The sequence below is a fragment of the Eulemur rufifrons genome, chromosome 6 (genome assembly GCF_041146395.1).
Source record: "Eulemur rufifrons isolate Redbay chromosome 6, OSU_ERuf_1, whole genome shotgun sequence".
Taxonomy (NCBI): Eukaryota; Metazoa; Chordata; class Mammalia; order Primates; family Lemuridae; genus Eulemur; species Eulemur rufifrons.
The window spans coordinates 81,534,651-81,553,952 of NC_090988.1; the positions used below are offsets into that span (position 1 = coordinate 81,534,651).

Sequence of the window (19,302 nt, forward strand, 5' to 3'; positions counted from 1 at the left end):
GTACTTAACCTCTCTGAGCCTTTCTTAGTAGTAATCTAGTTAATCTAGTTGTAATCATGGTTGAGAAGCTTACTGAGATGACATATACAAAATACTTGGTACACAGCAAAAATCCCAGAGAGGAGGAGTTTCAGGATTACTGAAACAAATGATAGGTATTTGTATCTTAGTATTTTCATTATGATTGCCAAAGTAAACCAGAGGAATGTAGTAGGGGAAAGATATGGGTTTTGGGTTCAGACCAACCTGGGTGCAAATTCTGGTCTCACGTTTGCTAGTTGTTTTTCTGAACCTCAATTTCTTCATTTATAAAAAGGAGATAGATTTTTGGCAAAGATAAAATGTGATAACGCATGAAAAGAGTCTAAGACAGTTCCTGACACAGGACAAAAACCAATAATGACTCTACTGACATTCTTACTGTCATTATCATTGTTACTGCTAAAGCATTAGACATGATGGTAGCTAGCAGCCTTAGCATTTACAGAACTGTGTGGAAAGTTCTTCCAGCTGGGAAGGTGAGGTTAGCATCTAGCCTTCTTGGTGACCAGTTTTCGCTGGGTCCCTCTGTCTGGGGAGGGGAGGTGCCTGCTTGGCAGGAGGCATATGTCACTGGCAGGCCCCACACCACAAACGCCCACCCCCGTCCTCCGCTCTCCCCACCTCCTCCAATCCTCCCTCCGCGATGAGCTGGGTCTTTCCTACCCACTAAAGACTGGGTGGTTTGGGATGCCTTTCCCCAGACATCCTTGTTTGCATTCTTCCTAGCTAAGCCTCATTTTTCTGTTTGCAGCCCATTTTTCTATGTCTTAGAAAAAAGCAGATATAGCTGGGGGTTTTTCACTTCCAGATTCCTCTGCCACTTCGTTAAAGTGCTATTTATTCCACGTCTAAGTTCATTTACAGGGTCAGGGAGGGTGCATTAAGTAACAATGGGCCCAGTTCCAAGTCCCAAGTCATTTCCTAGGTGGCTACTGTTTAATGTAACTTTTTTGGCTTGAAGCCTTCAGGCTGGGGAGGTGGAGGGTTGGTGCCATCAGGCAGGGAGTGGGACAAGAGAAAAGTCAGGTCTTCTCCAGCTGTTACCATGCAGGCCCATCACCCCTGCTCAGCTGCAGGCATTTACTCAGATCCTTCTGGAGTCAGGCATTTGTCAGGGGATGGGGACACTTGGAGACAAGGTCCAGGAAGAACAGTCACTTAGAAAGACAAACAATGGAAGTGCAGGCTGATTTTCTTTCTTCGCTCTCCCACCATTTGAGCAGGCCTCAGCCTCACAGATATCAGGTTGGCATGTCCTCAGATGAAGTGACCAGCAGACAGAGTGGGCTTCATAATTTACAGGGCCCAGTGCAGAATGCAAATGTGGTCACCTGCTGGGCTGGGGGTGTCAATCTTCCCTTCCCACGGGCCTGCCACTGCAACCTCTGGTGGGGAGGTAACCCCAAGAGATTGCAGCCACTACTCTGGGCCAGTCTTGGCACGTAGATCAGGGGTGGTGGGAGCCCCTGTCGAGTCACCAGCAAATGCACCACAGCGCTGCGGGTCCAGGGAGTACAGGGTGAGTGCCACCATGCCTCTCCCCAAGATGCTGCAGGGTGCATGCCCAGCCCCGCCTCTCCCTGCAGCAGCACCTAGACCCCCACCAATATGACCCTGTCCCCTGGAGTAGGGTGACATGAGTGGTGGGGCCCAGGCACCAGGGCAGAGGAGTGGGTGCCTGAAAACCCCTCCCGGGATGTGGTGGGAAACAAGACCACAAGTGAATGGAGGCTCCAGACCCTGGTGCATGCTCTGTTGTCCCTTCAGACTTCCCTATAAAACCCAGATTCAGAGATGGAAATATTAAGAATCGAAGATGGTGGCCACAGAGCACGTGAGTGGAGGCCTTCAGAGTGCAAGGCCCTTAGGAATGGAGGACCCTTTGGGCCGCAGATTCCCAGGAGAGGAGATTGTTGCTCAGTCTGAGACCCATCACTGATGCTGGGATGTGCAGCTGGGGCTCAGTTGTTGGAGCATGAAGGGGCACAGCTCCCCTGGGTAGACTGCGGGCAGCTCTCCAGGGAAGAGGGGCTGGGGGTGCAGCTGACCCATAAGATCCTTACTCCAATAGTGTGTGCTGGATAGAAGGTGAATAGTGGAGAGACTGAGCTTCACTCCTGTGTGTTTCGTTGCAATTTGGGGGAGCCTCAGTTTATTCAACTGTAAGATAAGAGCAAAATCTACAAGCTTCTGCAGTGGGTAAATAAAGAGTTTCAGGATGCTTTCGCAAGGTGCGTCAGCTTCCTGGAAAATGGTTCCAGGAAAAAACTTGATGTTTTTTTTTTTTTTTTGAAGTGACAAGGTCTTTGTCACCCGAGCTAGAGTACAGTGGTATGATCATAGCTCACTACAGCCTCACACCTCCTGGACTCAATCAATCATCCTGCCTCTCAGCCTCCTAAGTAACTGGGACAAAAGGTGTGTGCCACCATGCCTGGCTAATTTTTCTTATTTTTTGTAGAGACAGGGTCTTGCTATGTTGCCCAGCTGGTCTTGAATTCCTGGCCTTAAGTGATTCTCCTGCCTCAGCTTCTCAAATTGCTGGGATTACAGGCATGAGCCACTGAGCTGTCTGTGATTTATTTCTTTTCTTTAACAAAGTTGGTATATTCCTATACAGTGTCACTCTAACTTTGACTTGGGGTTCCATCCGCCATCTTGAAACTACATGGTGGCCAGTTAGTTTTTAAAATTGGGTCATATCTGTGAATCTTAATTTGGTTTATGTATATCAGTCATAGAAATGTGATAGTACTTTTGATAAAATATTCTACTAGTACACTTGATAATGGCCCTTTCGTTACTGACTCTTTACCTTGCACTCCTTTTATGAATAAGTTGGGCTAAGACGGTAACCGTTACCATTGCTACCACCACCACCAATTACTGAGTTTGTAAAATGCTGTGTGTGTGTGTTTATAATGATTAATTCTTATAAGAACTTTATGATATTGCTAGTATTATGCCCTTTTACAGAAATTAAGACTCAAGGGAAATTAACTGCAAAATCACATAGCTAGAATGTAGCTGAGCTGGAACTTGAACCCCCCTGTCTGATACCCAAGTTCTTTCCACTCTGCCGTGCGTGCTGTCTTCATCACTGTAATAAAGTTTTGGGGTCTTATAAAGGACAATGCTAAGGAATGCATTAGGTTTTCTGGTGACATATATATCGCCTTTGCCCCTGCCTCTCCCATAAGCATAGGCCTGTGGCAGTCGAATAATGTGAGATGAGTGGAGAGACACCAGCCCATCATTTGTCCTTGAGCAGCTATGACTTGCAGAGAGGCTGCTCCATGTCTTATAGGACCAGCTATGGCCCTTCAAGAGAAGGAAGGGGTCTGTCTGGGTGGGAAGACTTGCTGGAAGGCAGCAACGCGGAAAGGAAAGAACATAGTTTCTGGAACCAGGAAGACCAGCTGTCTCCCGTGGGCCAGTCTCCTTACTGACTCAGTGAGGTAATAGCACCAACCTGATAGGACTGAATTAAATGACAAGGAGGCTACAAAGCCTATGATACACACAGGACACTCAACAATTGTTAGCTGCAATTGCAAGAAGACAACTTTACTCTTTCTACACCTTCCCAAGAACACGCTGATTGACAGGCACATGCTCACTGCTGCTGAAGCTTTTGCATGTAGTCTCTCTCATGCTAGGGTGAGAAGCCCAAAATGTATCATGTGTAAAACCATTATTTCTGTATGATTTCCCATTGCCTCAATGCTCCCTTTTGTAAATTTAGGTTATTAAGGACCTCCAAGGACACTGGGTGTCAACAGTAGTGACTTCATCCAAGCTTGTGTCATGCCTCTTCCCTGGTTGGAGGGCTGAGGGTGGTGGTTGGGTTGGGCTCTTATCTTACTTGCTCGTTCGCTGTGGAAGTCTCCCTGTCTTCTCCTGAGGCCTGGGCCTTCTGAGAGATCAAAAGTCTTCTTAAACTGGGAGGCATGGCTAGCACACAAGTGCCTAGAACCCTGTGCCCTGGCCCAGGGTTGGGAGTGGGAGAAGATTTGTCCCTCACCCTGGAGCTGCCCGACTCTTGTGTTCTCTGTTCTCTTTTGGCAGAACCAGCTTCTCGCAAAAGGACTGTTCTTTGTGGAGGAGAAGATCAAGCTGTGTGAAGGCAAGTACCAGGCAGCCCGCACAGATCGGGGCCTCTGTGACTCGGCCTTTGGTGTTGGGACAGCTGAGACACTAATGTCCAAGCGTGGCAGGCTCCAAGCGAGGGGTTCACCCTGTCGGTTTCTTCCCCAGCTAGGTGGCAGCACTTGCATTTGGGGTCAGCTGCTTGTCGCAGAGTGAGTCAGAACTGTGTTTTTAAAAATGAAGTGGGATTGGGATGGTTTCTTGGGAGACCTCATTAAGGGGGTCTTTCATGGGATGCATGCTGGTGGTCTCCTTTGAAGGGCCGAGCTATACTGTGGACCCCGCCGTGCTATTCCCTCTGGTCTGCCACATGCTATTTCCCATAGGCCTTTGTAATGCTTCTTGGGGTCACAGAAGCCAGGAGTCCTGTCCATTAGGGGGACATTAGGCTAAGTCAACATCCACTTAATGGGGTATGATTTGATAGATAAAGGGAAATTTCCTTGTAAAATTTCCTTCTTGTAAGATTTTAGAATCCAGCTAGTGGGATGGAAAGGAACTGAATGGAGATGAGCAATGGTACCAAAGGCAAGAACTGGCCAAGCCCACGACTCTACCAGGGCTACTCTTAGCTCCCACTTCAGTGGGGCCTGATCTTAGCTTGCTACCTACTTGGGTGACTTTTGGCAAGTTACTAATTTCTCAGAGTCTCAGTTTTTTTTTATAATTTTTAAAGTGATAAGTTGGGGTGAGGGGCCATGGGGTGCATGAGGTGCATAGCTGGTGCAACACCACACTGGCGCATGGCAGATGCTCACGCTGCTTCCTTTGCTTCCTTTCTGCTTTCCCCTGTAGCTAATGACCCCTCTCTGGAGGCCAAACTCGCTTCCAGGCCCACACTTATTAGGTCCAAATGTCATCCCTTGTCTTCTTCCCATTCCCTGGGAAAGAGACGAGTGTCCACTAAAGTGGCTCCTAGAAATACAAAGTAGGAAGAAAAATGAGAAGCTGCCAGTGGACAGTCCCAGTGCCTGGCCAGTAAATGCTCGCCAACCTTTGGAAGAAGAGAGGTTAGAAATTAACCCCTCTGCGTATTTCAGAGCTGGCTGAACCTATAGCCTTTTTTCCCTTGAATACATCTATACTGTGATTTTTTTTCCCCAAACCTTATAAACACCCACTAACCCAAGGCCTTTAAAAATAATTTTTTTTAATTGTGGTAAAAAAACACATAAAATGTACCCTCTTAACCATTTTATACTTCAGAAGTGTTAACTATGTTCACATTGTTGTGTAAAAGATCTCCAGAACTTTCTTTTGCAAAACCGCAACTCCATGCCCATACACAGAACAACAGCTCCCCATTTCCCCATCCCCTCAACCCCTGACAACCACAATTCTACTTTTTGTTTCCATGATTTTGACTACTCTAGGCATCTCATATAAGTGGAGTCCTATAGTATTTGTCCTTTTGCAACTGGCTTGTTTTTCTTAACGTGATGTCTTCAGATCCATGTTGTGGCATGTGACAGGATTCCCTTGTTTTAAGGCTGAATAATGTCCCACTGTGTGTGTGAGGCCACCTTTTCTTTATCCATGTGTCCGTCAGTGGAAGGGTCTTGTTTTCAGGCTACTTGCTTTGACCAGGAACTTAGTGGCTCTCTTGCGTTTTGGAGTCGGGCTAGTACAGTACCCAAATGTGGGAGGCGGCTGCCTGGTGAAGCGGGGGGAGGAAGCATTGTCCCTGGTCACGTCATCTGTGTGGAAACCATCGGGGAGTTATTCCTGGAAATGTGGTGAAACAGCTCTATGAAAAAAGCACTGAGCGAAACCCGAGATGCAAGCGCCCTTAAAAGGGGAGGTTAAATGTCTCTCACCCAAGTGACCCTCGGCAGATACACTCAGCCTGGAAACTCATAAGGGGGCTGGCTGGGATGAGCAGAGATCATCCAGGCGTCTGTGCCCCTTTCCCGGCGTGGCCAGAGGGCACCAGGCCAGGGCATTCTCTCTGGGTGTCATCTAGCCCCAGGGTTGTGAGTGTCGGGGTCCTTTCTGCACAGGGAGTGGGCACATGGGGGACCTTCCGGGGACTCTCCCATCTTCAACCAGACATCTCTACTTTTTTATGTATTAGGACTCCAAGGAAGATTTTTGTCTGGATAAAAGGATTCTCTTGCTATAGAGTAGTTTTGAAACAATTAATATGCTTTATCCAATCACTGAATAAGCTTCACTTTGTTGACATATTTGTTTATATGTTTACATGTCTGTTTATGTATTTATATATCTGTTTATATCTATACACCCCGATTTATTGCTGCAGAAAGGACAGGTGGCAGCTCACATCCATCTGTTGCTCTCCTGTGGGCAGGATACGCCATGTTAACTCCAGTAATCTCCAGAGCTTTAGTGACCTTGACTCTTAGGAGCTTTCTTATACCCACCTATGTGCTTCTGGTGATCTAAACCCCTGTGGTACATTAGAGGACAGATTTTATGGGGCAGTCATCTAGAACCTTCCATCCAAACCCCCTTCGTCTTTGCAGGGAGTTAAGTCCTTGACGGGTGGGTTGTTTCTAGAAGTGAAATCGCCTGTGTCCTTTCACTCTTTCTTCCCCAGGGTTACCCGGTTTTGCTAGCCTGGGTCTGTCTGATGGTCTTCTCTGAACACCTTCCAAAACCTCCATTACTCTCTGAAGTTTGTTTGCAGCCAGCAATTAGACCTGGGTTCCCAAGAGGCGCCTTTCTGCTGACGGGTTTTAGGATTACCCCGTGTGCGATGAGCTTTCCGTCTGGGCATTGAAGGGGGAAGTAAGTAGGCACCAGCCAGCACTGACCTGCAGGGTCCTCTCCCTCCCACTCCTCCAGGTCGGGAGGGCCTCTGCTTGTCCTTGCCGTGGAAGGCGTAAGATAAGGGCCATCAGCAAAGGAGATGGAGTAGCCTCTTCCCCTCTGGGGTACATTGTCCAGGTGTTGAGTTTACTTTGGTTTTAGGAACCGGGGTGACCTCACATTTCAGATGGCCCTCTTGACTTCCCCACCTTCTCCCTGCAGTGAACTAGCGTAGCCTACATTTGAAAGAGGATGGTGATTGATTCAGTCCAACCTTTGTCAATTATCTGGTACCTGTCAGGCACTTTGCTAGGTGGTGAGGACTCAGTGGTGGACAGAACTGTCGTAGGATCACAGGCCCTCGTGAAACTCACAGACTGGTCATGGATACGGATGTTAATCACATCATCCCAAACACAAAACTGCAAGCAGGACAAGTACTAAGATACAATTCGTAGTAGGGGCATTTGAACAGTAGGGAGAGACTTTCCTGTCCCATATTTGGATTAAATCGTAACCTCCTTCCACCCTCCACTCTCAGCATATGCTAAAGCCTATATGGTACTTTTTACTCATTCATTCAAAGAATTTTAAAGATTGATGTGTCGATGTGCCTGGCACTGTGCCAAGCACAGCAGTACAGCGGTGAGCAGGATAGGCAAGGCCCTGTTCTTACTCCTATTCTAGCGAGGAGACAGAAGCAAATAAGCAATTCCAACAAACTGGGATCAGTGCTTTGTGCAGGGAAGTATTGGGTGTCATGGATTTGCATTTTTCCCTGGTGTATTTCACCTTGGCCTTTTAAAACCTGCTGGCTACTAGTCACGCCCTTGTTCTGTTCTCTCCTCAGTCCTGCTTTTTAGTGCCCATTAAATTAATAGACGGAAGGTGCCAAATGCATCTTTCAAGATTTGTGCAGTGGAACTGGCAGCGTCTTGCCAAATGCATCTCTCGGAGTCTAATCTTGGCTGACCCAGTTTCTCTGCCTGGGATGAGCAGAGACGGTGCCCAGTATCAGCCCTGTTATCTAGGTCATTAAACAGCGGCCGCCGTGCAGGCTCCTCTCCGCCAGGGCCCGTCTTTCCTGGAGGTGCGGAGTTCCTCACACAGCCTTGTGGTGGCATTGGGTGACCCGTGTGCTCTAGCCTGGGGATGGCACTTGGCCATAGCTCAGGCTTCCTGATCCTAGGGGTGAGCAGGGACAGTATCAGAAGGTGGCCCTGTGCTTGGCAGGTGGCCTCTCTAGAGAACGCTGCCCTCCCAGTTACTGTAGAGCACTCAGTGGAGGGACAGTTCCAAGGTCCTTTCTGCCTCTCTTCACTGACAGCTCAAACCCAGAATAAAGCCAGTCAGAAAACAAAACAGTACCTAACTGTGCACATGATCTTCCCAGATTAGGTTAGTCAAAAGCATGGGTTCTGGAATCCCAGCTCTGCCTTTGAGCTGTGTGACACTGGGGCAGTTACTTGGCCTCTCTGAGCCTGCAAAGCAGAGATAATAGTCTTACTCTAAGATACCTTATAGATGAGTAGTTTAGCATAGTGCCTGATAATGTTGTAACCATTCACGTGATAGCAGTTACTATGTGGTTTTAAGATTTCAGCTCCCTTTTCTGGATTGGGGACCAGAAGGGCATATTTGCCTATTTCAGTTGTGTCTTCCCACCCAACCCCACATTTACTGTAGCAACACCTTGTAGATCAAATGCAGACAACGAGCTCTCTTCCTGCCCCCGGCACCAAATGCTACTCCTCTCACTTAGAATCTTCCTCGTGAAGTTTGAGTTTCCATCCAGGTGTGCATCCTTGAGAGACGAATATATTTTCTGCCCTGAGAACTTCTGGTGGTCTTAGCCAGGGCTAAAGACCCCTCAGCACCACATCTCTGCCCTCTGGGCTTTACCAGCTCCTGGCTGCAAGTTTCCTAGCATGTGCGACTTTGCATTTTACATGGAACTGTCTTCTGGCCTCTCCTACAAGTAATGACAAGTTCTTTTCTTTCTTCCTCCCCTCCCATCTTCTCGCCCTCGTGTAGGTGAAAATCGCATTGAGGTTCTGGCTGAAGTCTGGGACCACTTCTTCACTGAGACTCTCCCCACCCTGCAGGCAATATTTTATCCAGTTCAGGTCAGTCTCCCTGGCGAACGCCTCCTGCTGGCCTCCGCCATCTGTCTTCTCTCTTGGCCTTGGCAGCCCGGGGCCTCCTGGTGAATGGGAGAAAACTTGCAGATTGGGCGCTTGCGTTGGTTAAGGACCTTGGAGATCTTTTGAGGGCTCTCTGGTTCTAAATTTAGTACCTAACTTCAAGCGAAGAAGAGCGCCCGCATAACTAGCAATTTGTAGGCTCTCCTTACCCTCTTGGTTTTGAGTATGTCTATATATTCTTGGAGTGGTTTGTTTTTCTTAGTTTTCAGAAGCAGAGAGGACGGGGGAAGGAGATTTTCCTTTTTCTTTCTCCCCCTGCCTCTCTCCTCCTTCCCTCACTGTTTTTGAAGCACGGTTTTTCAGCAGGTTTGCTGTTGCCCTCACATCGTGGGGAAGGAAGGGTGTTTGTTCCTTGTCCTCTGAAGATGAGAAGCCGCACGACGTAGCAGGAAGAGCAGAGGACCAGGGATTGGTAGACTTGGGTTCAAGAACGCGGGTTTGGGCACAATCGTTTAACTTCTCTGAGCATGGCTCCATCCCACCTCCTGCAAAATGAGGGATTTAGAGTAAAAGACGAGTGATGTCTCTTTAGTGTTCTTGTTCGGTGACCTCAGCTCATCCTACCACTTGTGTTGCTATCCTTGCCCCCTTCCGCGGAGGCTGATACCACGCGGATCGCTGCCAGGTCAGTTGCCACCTCTAAGGGAGGTTGACCAACAGATGTTCCAGTGAACATACATGTCTGTGTCATGCTGCAGTCTGCGCTCTGCCCTGCTCCTCCTACTGGGGTTAAGGCTTCACATGTAATCAATCAGGCTTTGTTGGCGTGGGTGCCGTATGCAGAACAGAGCAGAGACGTTAGGAGCAGTCGGAATGACCCTATGCCAGGGGTAAGGGCCCCCGTGGACTATTTGGTCTGAACAGTGTTTAAAGGGATTTAGAATTGCTTAAAATATATGTCAAATATTTAAAAACCGGGAAGTTTCCCAGTTTCCCATTTCTGGCCTGCCCCTACCGTTTCCAGTAGGAAGCCCAGCTAGAAGCCTCTGGCCCGCAGCCCATTCCTCTTTGTCATCCCAAATGTGGACCATGCAGCCCCTGTGCCCAGGAACCTGCCCCATCCTTGGATTAGTCACCCGTCGGCCAGCAGTGGGTCCTCTCTCAGGAAGACAGACCTGGGGGAGGGGGATAGAGTTGCCAGAGTTGGCAAATGAAAGTGCAGGAAGCTGAGTTATATTTGAATTGCATATATAAACAAGAAGTAATGCAATATTTGGAACATAGTTATACTAAAGAAACTATTCAAATTTAACTGGGCATCCTGAATTTTATCTGGCAACCCTGCTAGAGGGGTTGTGCAGACCTGGGTTTCTCTTAGGGCCATTTGGACAGGGTACCGGTGCCTGGATGGTTCTAGAGTAGGAAGTGTGGGATCTGGGTGGACATGGCCCCAGTACAGTCCAAGGAGGGCAAAGAAGGGCCCTCAAAACCTCAGAGTCAGGCTGGACCCCAGACATGAGGCTTAAAGGATGCCACTGCCCCGCTTTTCTTGAAAACGTGTAAGATCTGGCAACAGTTGACATTGCCCCTGTTCACCCCCGACGCCCTGGCCACTGCCTTGGACCTTGTCTCTGCTCCCCAGTTTGCCGCGGCCCCCACCTGCCGGCTTCTCCCTCTCCCTGTCGGCTCCTGAGGGCATCCGCATGTGCTCACCCTGTTTGATTCTGTTGGGTGAGATACATTCAGACCGTGGGTGGGGAAGCTCCGTGGCAGATGGGCACCAAAAGTGGTGGGTACCCAGAAGGGGCAAACTGTGCCTCTCCCCTCATTTTTGTTCTCCACTGACCCAGGTCCACATGTTCAGGATTTTACAGGGCTGAATGCACTTAGCTTTTACTCTTTCTTTGGCTCAGCCTAGAGAAACCGGATGGCACGTTGAGGGTAACGTGTACATGCACTTTTTAATTTTCTGGAGGACACAGGTTGTGAGGAGATGGGCTTGGTTTTGTTATGCTGTTTTCCCTCCCAGCCTAAAACAAGAACAGAAAAGCCAACTCTAGGTTAGCATGAATTCCTTCTCTGATTCATTGTGGGCTGAAGAGATGTCTGGGCCTGGTAACAAGCCCGTGCTCTGATTCGTGGCCCCAGATGATCCTCTGAGAAGGCAATGATTAACTGGTTTATATGGTAGGTTGGGATAAACCGGGTATGCTGCACCCTCCCATAAAAGTCTTTTCTGCCAGCGTCAGAGGCCAGGTTTTTGCATACGGGAAAAGCCTTTATGGTTTTGGAGACCAGCAAAAGGTTCTCGAGAGAAAGCCTCGCGCTGTGGGAGGATTAATGACGTGAGATACTGGAGCTAATTCTAACGTAAGTGGCATACCACGTTGCTGTCTGGGCCCGGTTCAGCTTGCCTTTCAACAAGGAGGCACCAGGTACAGGTTCAGCGTGCCCCTCTGGTCACTTATGAACCCAGGCTTTTTCTCCTGAGTGTGTAATAGCTAACCATGGACTGGGAAGCCCCAAAGGCAAAAATCTTTCATCTTCTCCAGGTAAACCCTGTATCTGCCCATGCCTAGCCTATTCCCAAATGACTGTAGGTATTTCACATGAAGAGGTAACGGTAACAGAATAATCTGGGAAAGAAGTGGGGGTGCAGGGCTGGGACAGCGGCACCGAAGAGCAGAGTGGTTCAGCACGTGGGCTGCAGAGTTAGCTCATGCCTGGCCTGGGTTCACATCCTCACTCCGCCACTTACCGTCTTGATAATCTTGGCAAGATAACCTCACCTCTCAGAGCCTCGGTTTTCTTCTATAAAATCATAATATCTACTTCACGGCGGTGTTAAGAAAGAGTGAGATAATATACAAAAAGCACTTAGTTTAGCATACGGCATACGGTAAGGGCTTAAGAATTGCTGCTGTCATCATCAATATCATCATTATTATTTTTCTCTGTACAGCTGATGACTCATTTATTTGGATCCGTTTTTCACATTTCATGGGCTAAGCAGATGGGTCTGGAATGGGTGATCCTGAGTGGCCACGCTGTGCCTGGCACTGTGCCATGGAGATGTGGCAAAGTTGGAGTTGCCTAAGTGAGGCTGTGACCTGTATTTTCCTGTCATCCCACTTAAAATATCATCCCCCCAGTTGGTGTGAGATCATAGGCTCTCTCATACACTGTTGCTGGGAGTGTAGGTTGATGCAGTCTTTTGGGAGGGCAGTGTGGCAGTATCCGTAAGACTTTTTAAAAGCATATTTTAATAAAGCAATTTTCCCTTAAGGGACTATCCTCTGGATACGCTAACAGAAAGTACTCGGAGAGACATGGATGAGTGTGTTTATTATAATAGCATTGTTTGTAGGCAAAAAAAAAAAAAAAAATTATGAAGGCATCTTGGTCAGGAAATGGTTGGTGAAATAGAATGTTCATGCAGTGGAATATTATGCAGCCTTAAAGAAGAATGAGGTAGGTTAGTATGTGCTGGTATGGAAAGATGTCCAAAATACACAAAGTTAAACAAAAGCAAGTTGCAGAACAGTAGGAAGGGTATAATAATCTATCTGTGCTTACAGGTTATATGTGTGATTTTTATAGATGGAAGAACTTTCTGGAAAAATTCAGAATATAAATAAAAACCTTTAAGAGTAGTTACCTGTGTGGAGTGAGAATAAGAGATTAGAAGACGACTTCTGCTGTTTACTGAACTGTTTTAATCTTTGCCTATAAATATCTGTTGGTTTATGGTTTAAAATCAAAACCAAAAAGAAAAAGGAAAATAAATAAAAATTGTCTCTCTAGTGTGCTGTGCTGGGAAATGAGGAGACCTCCTGGGGGCCTTGATGGCCTACAAGGGAACTCCTGGAAAATCAGTTCTGTGAATTGACTTGGCAGTAGTTGGAGCACGAGGTCCTGGAATTGTCTCTTCTAACCTCTCGGTCTTCCCTTTGCACCAGAATCGGTTTAGGAGTGGTTTCTAGAAGGCTGTGTGCCCCAGTCTTCCTCCTTCTCTTTCCCCATCTTTTATAGCTTAAATCAAACAGTTCTATTGTTCACTTCACTGGAAGGTTGCGTACAAAACTGGATATGCCCTATCAGCTGCCAGCATCATACAGTACCCAGAGCCCTGGGCCTGGCCGGAGGGACGGGGACTTATCCCCGTGCATCAGAGTGACGCCACCTGCCCAGCTTCTCAGAGGTAGCAAAAGAATAAAACCATGTCACAGTACCCTATAATTAAGGTAGCCTATTTAAAGCACTCAACATGATATTAGCTCCATTTATAATTCTTTTTAGGCCAGAGAAAGGCACGGAGGGTGGTTGTGCGTGTCTGTTGGGAGTGGAGGGTGGGGAGATACAGACGTAGCAAATCCACCCTTGCCCGTGTTTCTATACAACGCTAGGGAGGTATAGGAAATGTAAAACTTCCTCAAGGAAGTTTAAACCTTGGTGGACTTGGCGGATGGGAAGCCATGTGCTGTTTGGGAGGGTAGACACCCTAATGATGTCTTTGGCTGTCCCAAGAGCAGCTGAACTTTTGTGTGTACGGTGCATGTGTGCGAAGGGGAGTCTGGGAAACGGGCCTGCCTTTCCCTTTTGGTCTTGGGAAGCTTCAGGAGCTCTGAAATCCAGTAGCTTGGGTGGAGTGCGGCTCTCCCTTGGATGAACTACAGTAGCTCTCTGGGCTTCAGGGTGTTTCACCTGTGGTGTAGGCTTTAGTATGGAACCTATCTCAAAGGGTGGTTGTGGGGATTACGTGTGTTGTCTACGTTTAACGTATTTAGAATCTCGCCGGCACATGGAGTTTTAATAATGTCAGCTCTTAGGATTAGCTGTCATTTTCACCCTCTGACCCCCGACACCCTCTCAATTGAACACATCCCTTTCCTTCTACTTCCCTGATTTTTTTTCTTCCTGAGTTCCTGGCCTGTATATAACAATCTAACAGGTCTGATGTTTTCTTCCTTTGCCTGGCAGGTGATGGGTGCTCAGATATCTTACAGATGAGGTTGAGGAAACGGCCTTGGATGTGGGGCAGTGGTAGTGATCTTTTCTCTTGTTTCTCTCCATCCTCCTCCTCCTGCCTGCTCAGCATTTATGACAGCAGGGCCGCTATTGCATATGTGTCTTGTATAGTCGTCGGGTCATTCAGGCAGGTTGAGTTACGCCTTATCTTGAAAGAGGCTTGAATTCCAGAGGGCAGGGGCTGGCTCTTCAATTCTTTGACAGACCCCCTGGGCCGCCTCCTCCTGGCTCATCCTGTCCCATCTGGACGTTCTGTAAACACGTGCTGTCCTGAACCTCACGTGGTTGGTGGCGGATCCAGCAATGTCTCACCTCCCGGTTCCCGCTCCTCTCTGCTGTCCAGGGCCAGGAGCTGACCATCCGCCAGATCTCCCTGCTGGGCTTCCGAGACCTGGTCCTGCTGAAGGTGAAGCTGGGCGACTTGCTGCTGCTGGCCCAGCCCAAGCCACCCTCGTCCATCGTGCAGATGTTGCTCATCCTGCAGGTGAGGCCCTGCTGGGATGTGCCCCGAGGCCGAGGGAGAGAAGGAGAGGGGGAAGAGGCTGCTGATGTGGGATAAGGGGGAAGGGATTAAATGCCCAGAGCATCCTAGCTTGGTTTAGTATTCATGAGTTCGTTCATTTGATGTGCTCTCACTGAGCGCCTGGTAGGCCCCTGGTGCCATGCTCAGTGCTGGGATTGCACTGGGTGGTGAAAGAAGCGTGGTCCTTCATTCAGGAAGTGGATACCCTTCTCTCCTCTCCAGTGATGTCAGGGAGCCACAGTTGCAAGTTACAGCGAAGAATCCTCTTTGGCCTAGCTCAAGCCAGACCAGGAACTCACCAGAAGGCCACCAGGGTAGATGGACTTCATGGGGAATTATAGTCGGGAATGAGGCCATGTCAGGCCATGAAGCCACCAGCTTTTCTCCACTTCCTGGTCTCTGCTTGTATCTGGTCTGTCTTGTCTCTCTCTGATGCTGCCTCTCCTGGCTTCACACAGTCTCTCCTGGATTTGGTATTCTGTGTTTGTCTTGCTCCTGACCCAGTGTGGCAACCCACGGCTCATGTGTTTCCAGTCGGAGACCACCTGGTGTCTGCCTAGTGTCTCTTAATCCCAATTCTAAATCAACATTAGGGAGATGGGCTAACATTTACTGGTCCCTGGCTCTGTACACGAGCCAAGGACTGTAAGTGTGTTTTCTTAATCAAATAATGCAGACAACCACCTTATGAAACAGGCATTGTTGTTATTCCCATTTTACAGATGAGGAAACTGAAACCTGAAAGGTTCACGTGCCTGCCTGAGATCCCTCCGCTAGTAAACGGTAGTAAGATTTGGACTCCCTGCTTCCTCCCCAGAGACGAGAGTTTGATTGGTCCACCTTGAGCTAGGTGACTCCTTTGCCCAAGCTGTCACCTTGAGTAGGATCAAGCAGTATAAACAGGGACTTGGTGACCCATTCCTATGGGTAGGGGCACACAGGACACAGGTCTCAAAGGACAGGGCTGTGGGCTCGGGGCACCCCCACTAGGGGACTGCTCTGCCTCGTACCTCTAAATATTAATAGCTCAGATGCTGCAGCAGTAGCTCTGGCCCTCCCCAGGGTAAAGGGTTTCTTTTTTTTTTTTTTTTTTCCTGAGACACAGTCTCACTCTGTCACCCTGAGTAGAGTACAGTGGTGTCATCACACCTCACAGCAACCTCAAACTCCTGGGCTTAGGTGATCCTCCTGCCTCAGCCTCCCGAGTAGCTGGGACTATGGGTGTGCATACCACTACACCCGACTAACTTTTCTATTTTTAGTAGAGATGGGGTCTCACTCTTGTTCAGACTGGTCTCAAACTCCTAAGCTCAAGCAATCCTCCCACCTCGGCCTCCCAGAGTGCTAGGGTTACCGGCATGAAGCACTGTGCCCGGCTGAGGGCTTCATTTTTGATCAGGCTGGGGTGGCCCCACGCTGTCCGCACAGCGGGACGGAACGCCAGGCTTGGGGCCCTGACTCCCCCACCTCCCAGCTGCTCTTCTCTTTCACTTCTCAGCTGGGCTGTCCTTCTGGGCATTCTCCCCCTTTCCTGTAATCACAGAGGAGGGAGAGTGGCCCAAGAGGATGAGGATGGCTGTCATTGGCTGGAATGCCAGGTCAGGCATTTCTATGGAAGAAAAGGAGAAGGAGATAGAAAATGTGTGTGCAGCTTATGTCTGAGAAGCCTGGATGAGAGCTTGGATCCTGAATAAGGGGTCCTGAAAATGAGCCCTCTGGGCTGCCACCCTCCCGTTTCCATTGATAATATTTGGGGATGAGAAGTGATCCCTTTGTGTTTTTGGTGGTGGTGGTTTGGTTCTGTTGGAAGGAGAATCGGTCCAGTCGAGCAGGTGAAGGCTCTCACGTGTTGATGCTGGAACAGAGGGGCCTGTCTCTGTAATGAAAAACATCTAGCACATTCCGACATTCTGGCTCTGTGCCAGGCAACCCGGCAACCATATGAGAAAACTGTTGTCATCCCCTCGAATCCCCAAGCATGAGTTCGACTGTTTGCCTGGGAGAATCTGCCTCCATCTCTCCATGGTGCAGCTTCAAGGCGGATCCTTATGTTTTCTACGCGCTCTTGTGCCCCCAGCACAGTCTCTGGCACATAGTAGGTGTTAATTAAACGTTGTTCAGTGAATGATGGTGCCAGCCAGTAAGAGCCTGAGGAGGACTGATTCCTAAAAGCCCTGTTGGTGACCGCTGTGCGGGGCCTCCCCTCTGGCAGAGGAAAGTACAGTCAGAGGAGCTCCAACGTCGTGGTGAATTTCTAGAAGGTCAGGCAAGGAAAGGAAAATGGCATAGACTCCACTGTTTTGCCCCTTTCGCAGCTGGGATGGAAGAGGAAGTTGGCGACCCGGCTCAGGGTCACATCTCATTTGTGAGAGAGCTGAGTGTCCCCCATTCCACAGTTCTCACTCTTTCCACCTTCCCTCGGCCTCTCCCTGCTGCTGCCTCCCTCCCGCAGTCTCCCAGGTACTGGGAAGAGCCTGTCAGCTTCTAAGACAGGGGCATGTGGCACCGTGTTCCTGAGGGCCTCCTGGGAATGTTCTCCCCAGTAGCTGTAGCGCCTGGGGCTGGGAGTGTGACCTGGAGCGTGACCTGGAGCATGACCTGGAGGGCCTCGGGTCTTTCCCCAGCCCAAGTTCATCTTCCTGAGCCGCAGGCCACCCCCCCCCCCCCCCATGGCGCTGCAGGTGGCACTGCCCTGGGGCTATTCCTGCTGTCGGAAGTTTGGGCCTCAGTACTTAGAACTGTACATTCTCTCCCCACTGCCCCCCTTTTCACAGTGCCATGAGCCCTGGGGCTGGTTTTTTCAAAACTACCTGAGAAAAGAGTTCTTTCTCCAGCCTTTATCTCTTCCTTTTCCATTGCTCTTCCAAAATATCCCTGAACCTATTCTACCCTTCTCAGAATGCACAAGGGGCTCAAACTGTCCTACCATGGGCCCTGTGCTCTGCCCTCAGGCTGTCCCAGCCTGAAGTGTGCCGATCTGGTGGTCCCTCCCAGGTGGTCCCTCCCGATCTGGTCCCTCCCGCCTGGAGCAGACAGGTCCCGAAATCACCCTGAGAGTGGTACATTCTGAGGGGCCCCACCTAGCCAGGTGGGGTGTGCAGCCTGTGCTCTGAGGATCCTGCACTTGCTTTAATCTTCTCCCGTCACCTTCTTGAAATTCATAATAATTTTTGAACAAGGGGACCTGCATTTTCCTTTTGCAATAGGCCACACAAATTCCATAGCCAGTCGCAGCCAGCCAAGAGCTGAGGGCAGCACCTTCCTCGAGGGCTGTGTGCAGGCCAAGTTCTCGCCAGCTGCCTTTCTGGAAGGAAACCAGCCAGCTCCAAATCACGTGCTCATTACCCCTTTTCTTCCTACCTTTCACTGCTGCTCCTTTTTCTGCCCTTTCTCCTGGTTCAGCACTTAGGAATTACAGCAGGGAGAGGCATGAGGGAGAAGCCACGCATTTTTTCTGCCTGTCTTCTCTTCTGGCCCCTTCCCAGCCCCAGCCTCCAAATCTCTGACAGGACAACCTCTTTGAGCACAGCCCCACGGAGCCTTGTCTCTTTCCTGCTCAGGCCCCGTCTCCTGCCCGGTGGTCTCTGCTTCCTTGCAGCCTCTCAACATGAGAACATGCCTTCAAATCCTTTCCAGCAAGACACTGGATTCCCTAGGAGGCTGCTGGTTTTCTAGAAAATGTTGGTTACTGGCCAGGGCGGTGGGTCACACCTGTAATCCTAGCACTCTGGGAGGCCGAGGCGGGTGGATCGCTCGAGGTCAGGAGTTCAAGACCAGCCTGAGCAAGAACGAGACCCCGTCTCTACTAAAAATAGAAAGAAATTATATGGACAACTAAAAATATATACAGAAAAAAATTAGCCGGGCATGGTGGCGCATGCCTGTAGTCCCAGCTACTCGGGAGGCTGAGGCAGGAGGATCGCTTGAGCCCAGGAGTTTGAGGTTGCTGTGAGCGAGGCTGACGCCATGGCACTCTAGCCCGGGCAACAGAGTGAGACGCTGTCTCAAAAAAAAAAAAAAAAAGAAAATGTTGGTTACTGGTTCCTTTTGGGTTTTGACCACGGTGGTCATTTGTTTTAGTTGGTGTTTACTCAGGGCTTAGCTCTGAGGACTCCTGTTGTGCTGAGCTTTTGAAACGGGCTCTTCGTCTTGGTGCTAAAACTGTGCCTAGTTCTAGAATAATTCTCCCTTTCTTTGATTGTCCTGAGCTTGTCCATATTCTTTACCCCTTTCGTTTCTAGCCTGGCAACAAGTGGCAGTAAGAGGGGCTCAGGGCCAGGTAGGGTGGTTTCCAGGCTGGGGTTTCTGCCATTTACGGGCTGTGTTTTCCTGGGCGTGCTGCTTAACCTTTCTGGGTCTTTATTTCCTCCTCCGTAGAAGGGGGATAGTGAGAGCACCTTCCTCTTTTGGTTGTTGGGAGACCGCCATGCACTGCTACACGTCAAGTGCCTGTGCTGTGTGTGAACGGGTCACGGTGACAGTGGGGGTGGGATTGTTGCCTTTGGGACCAGGCTGCCCTCAACCCTGGGGCCGGCACAGGCCCACCCAGGTGCACTGACAGGGCCCGGTGGGAGAGGCTGCCGTGGGGCTGACCATGCACAGATCTCATCGCAGAGACCTGTGACAAGTGACTAGGGCATCAGG

At 49.4% G+C, this 19,302-nt stretch overlaps 1 protein-coding gene across 1 annotated transcript in view; it reads left to right on the forward strand.

The window, feature by feature from the left end:
• The window catches only part of PRR5L (proline rich 5 like), a 52,582-nt gene that overhangs the window by 22,300 nt on the left and 10,980 nt on the right, over positions 1-19,302 (forward strand). The window contains exons 4-6 of the mRNA XM_069469827.1: positions 4,111-4,168; positions 8,998-9,089; positions 14,479-14,619. Coding sequence (XP_069325928.1) covers positions 4,111-4,168; positions 8,998-9,089; positions 14,479-14,619 — 291 coding nt within the window. The remainder of the gene's footprint in view (positions 1-4,110; positions 4,169-8,997; positions 9,090-14,478; positions 14,620-19,302) is intronic.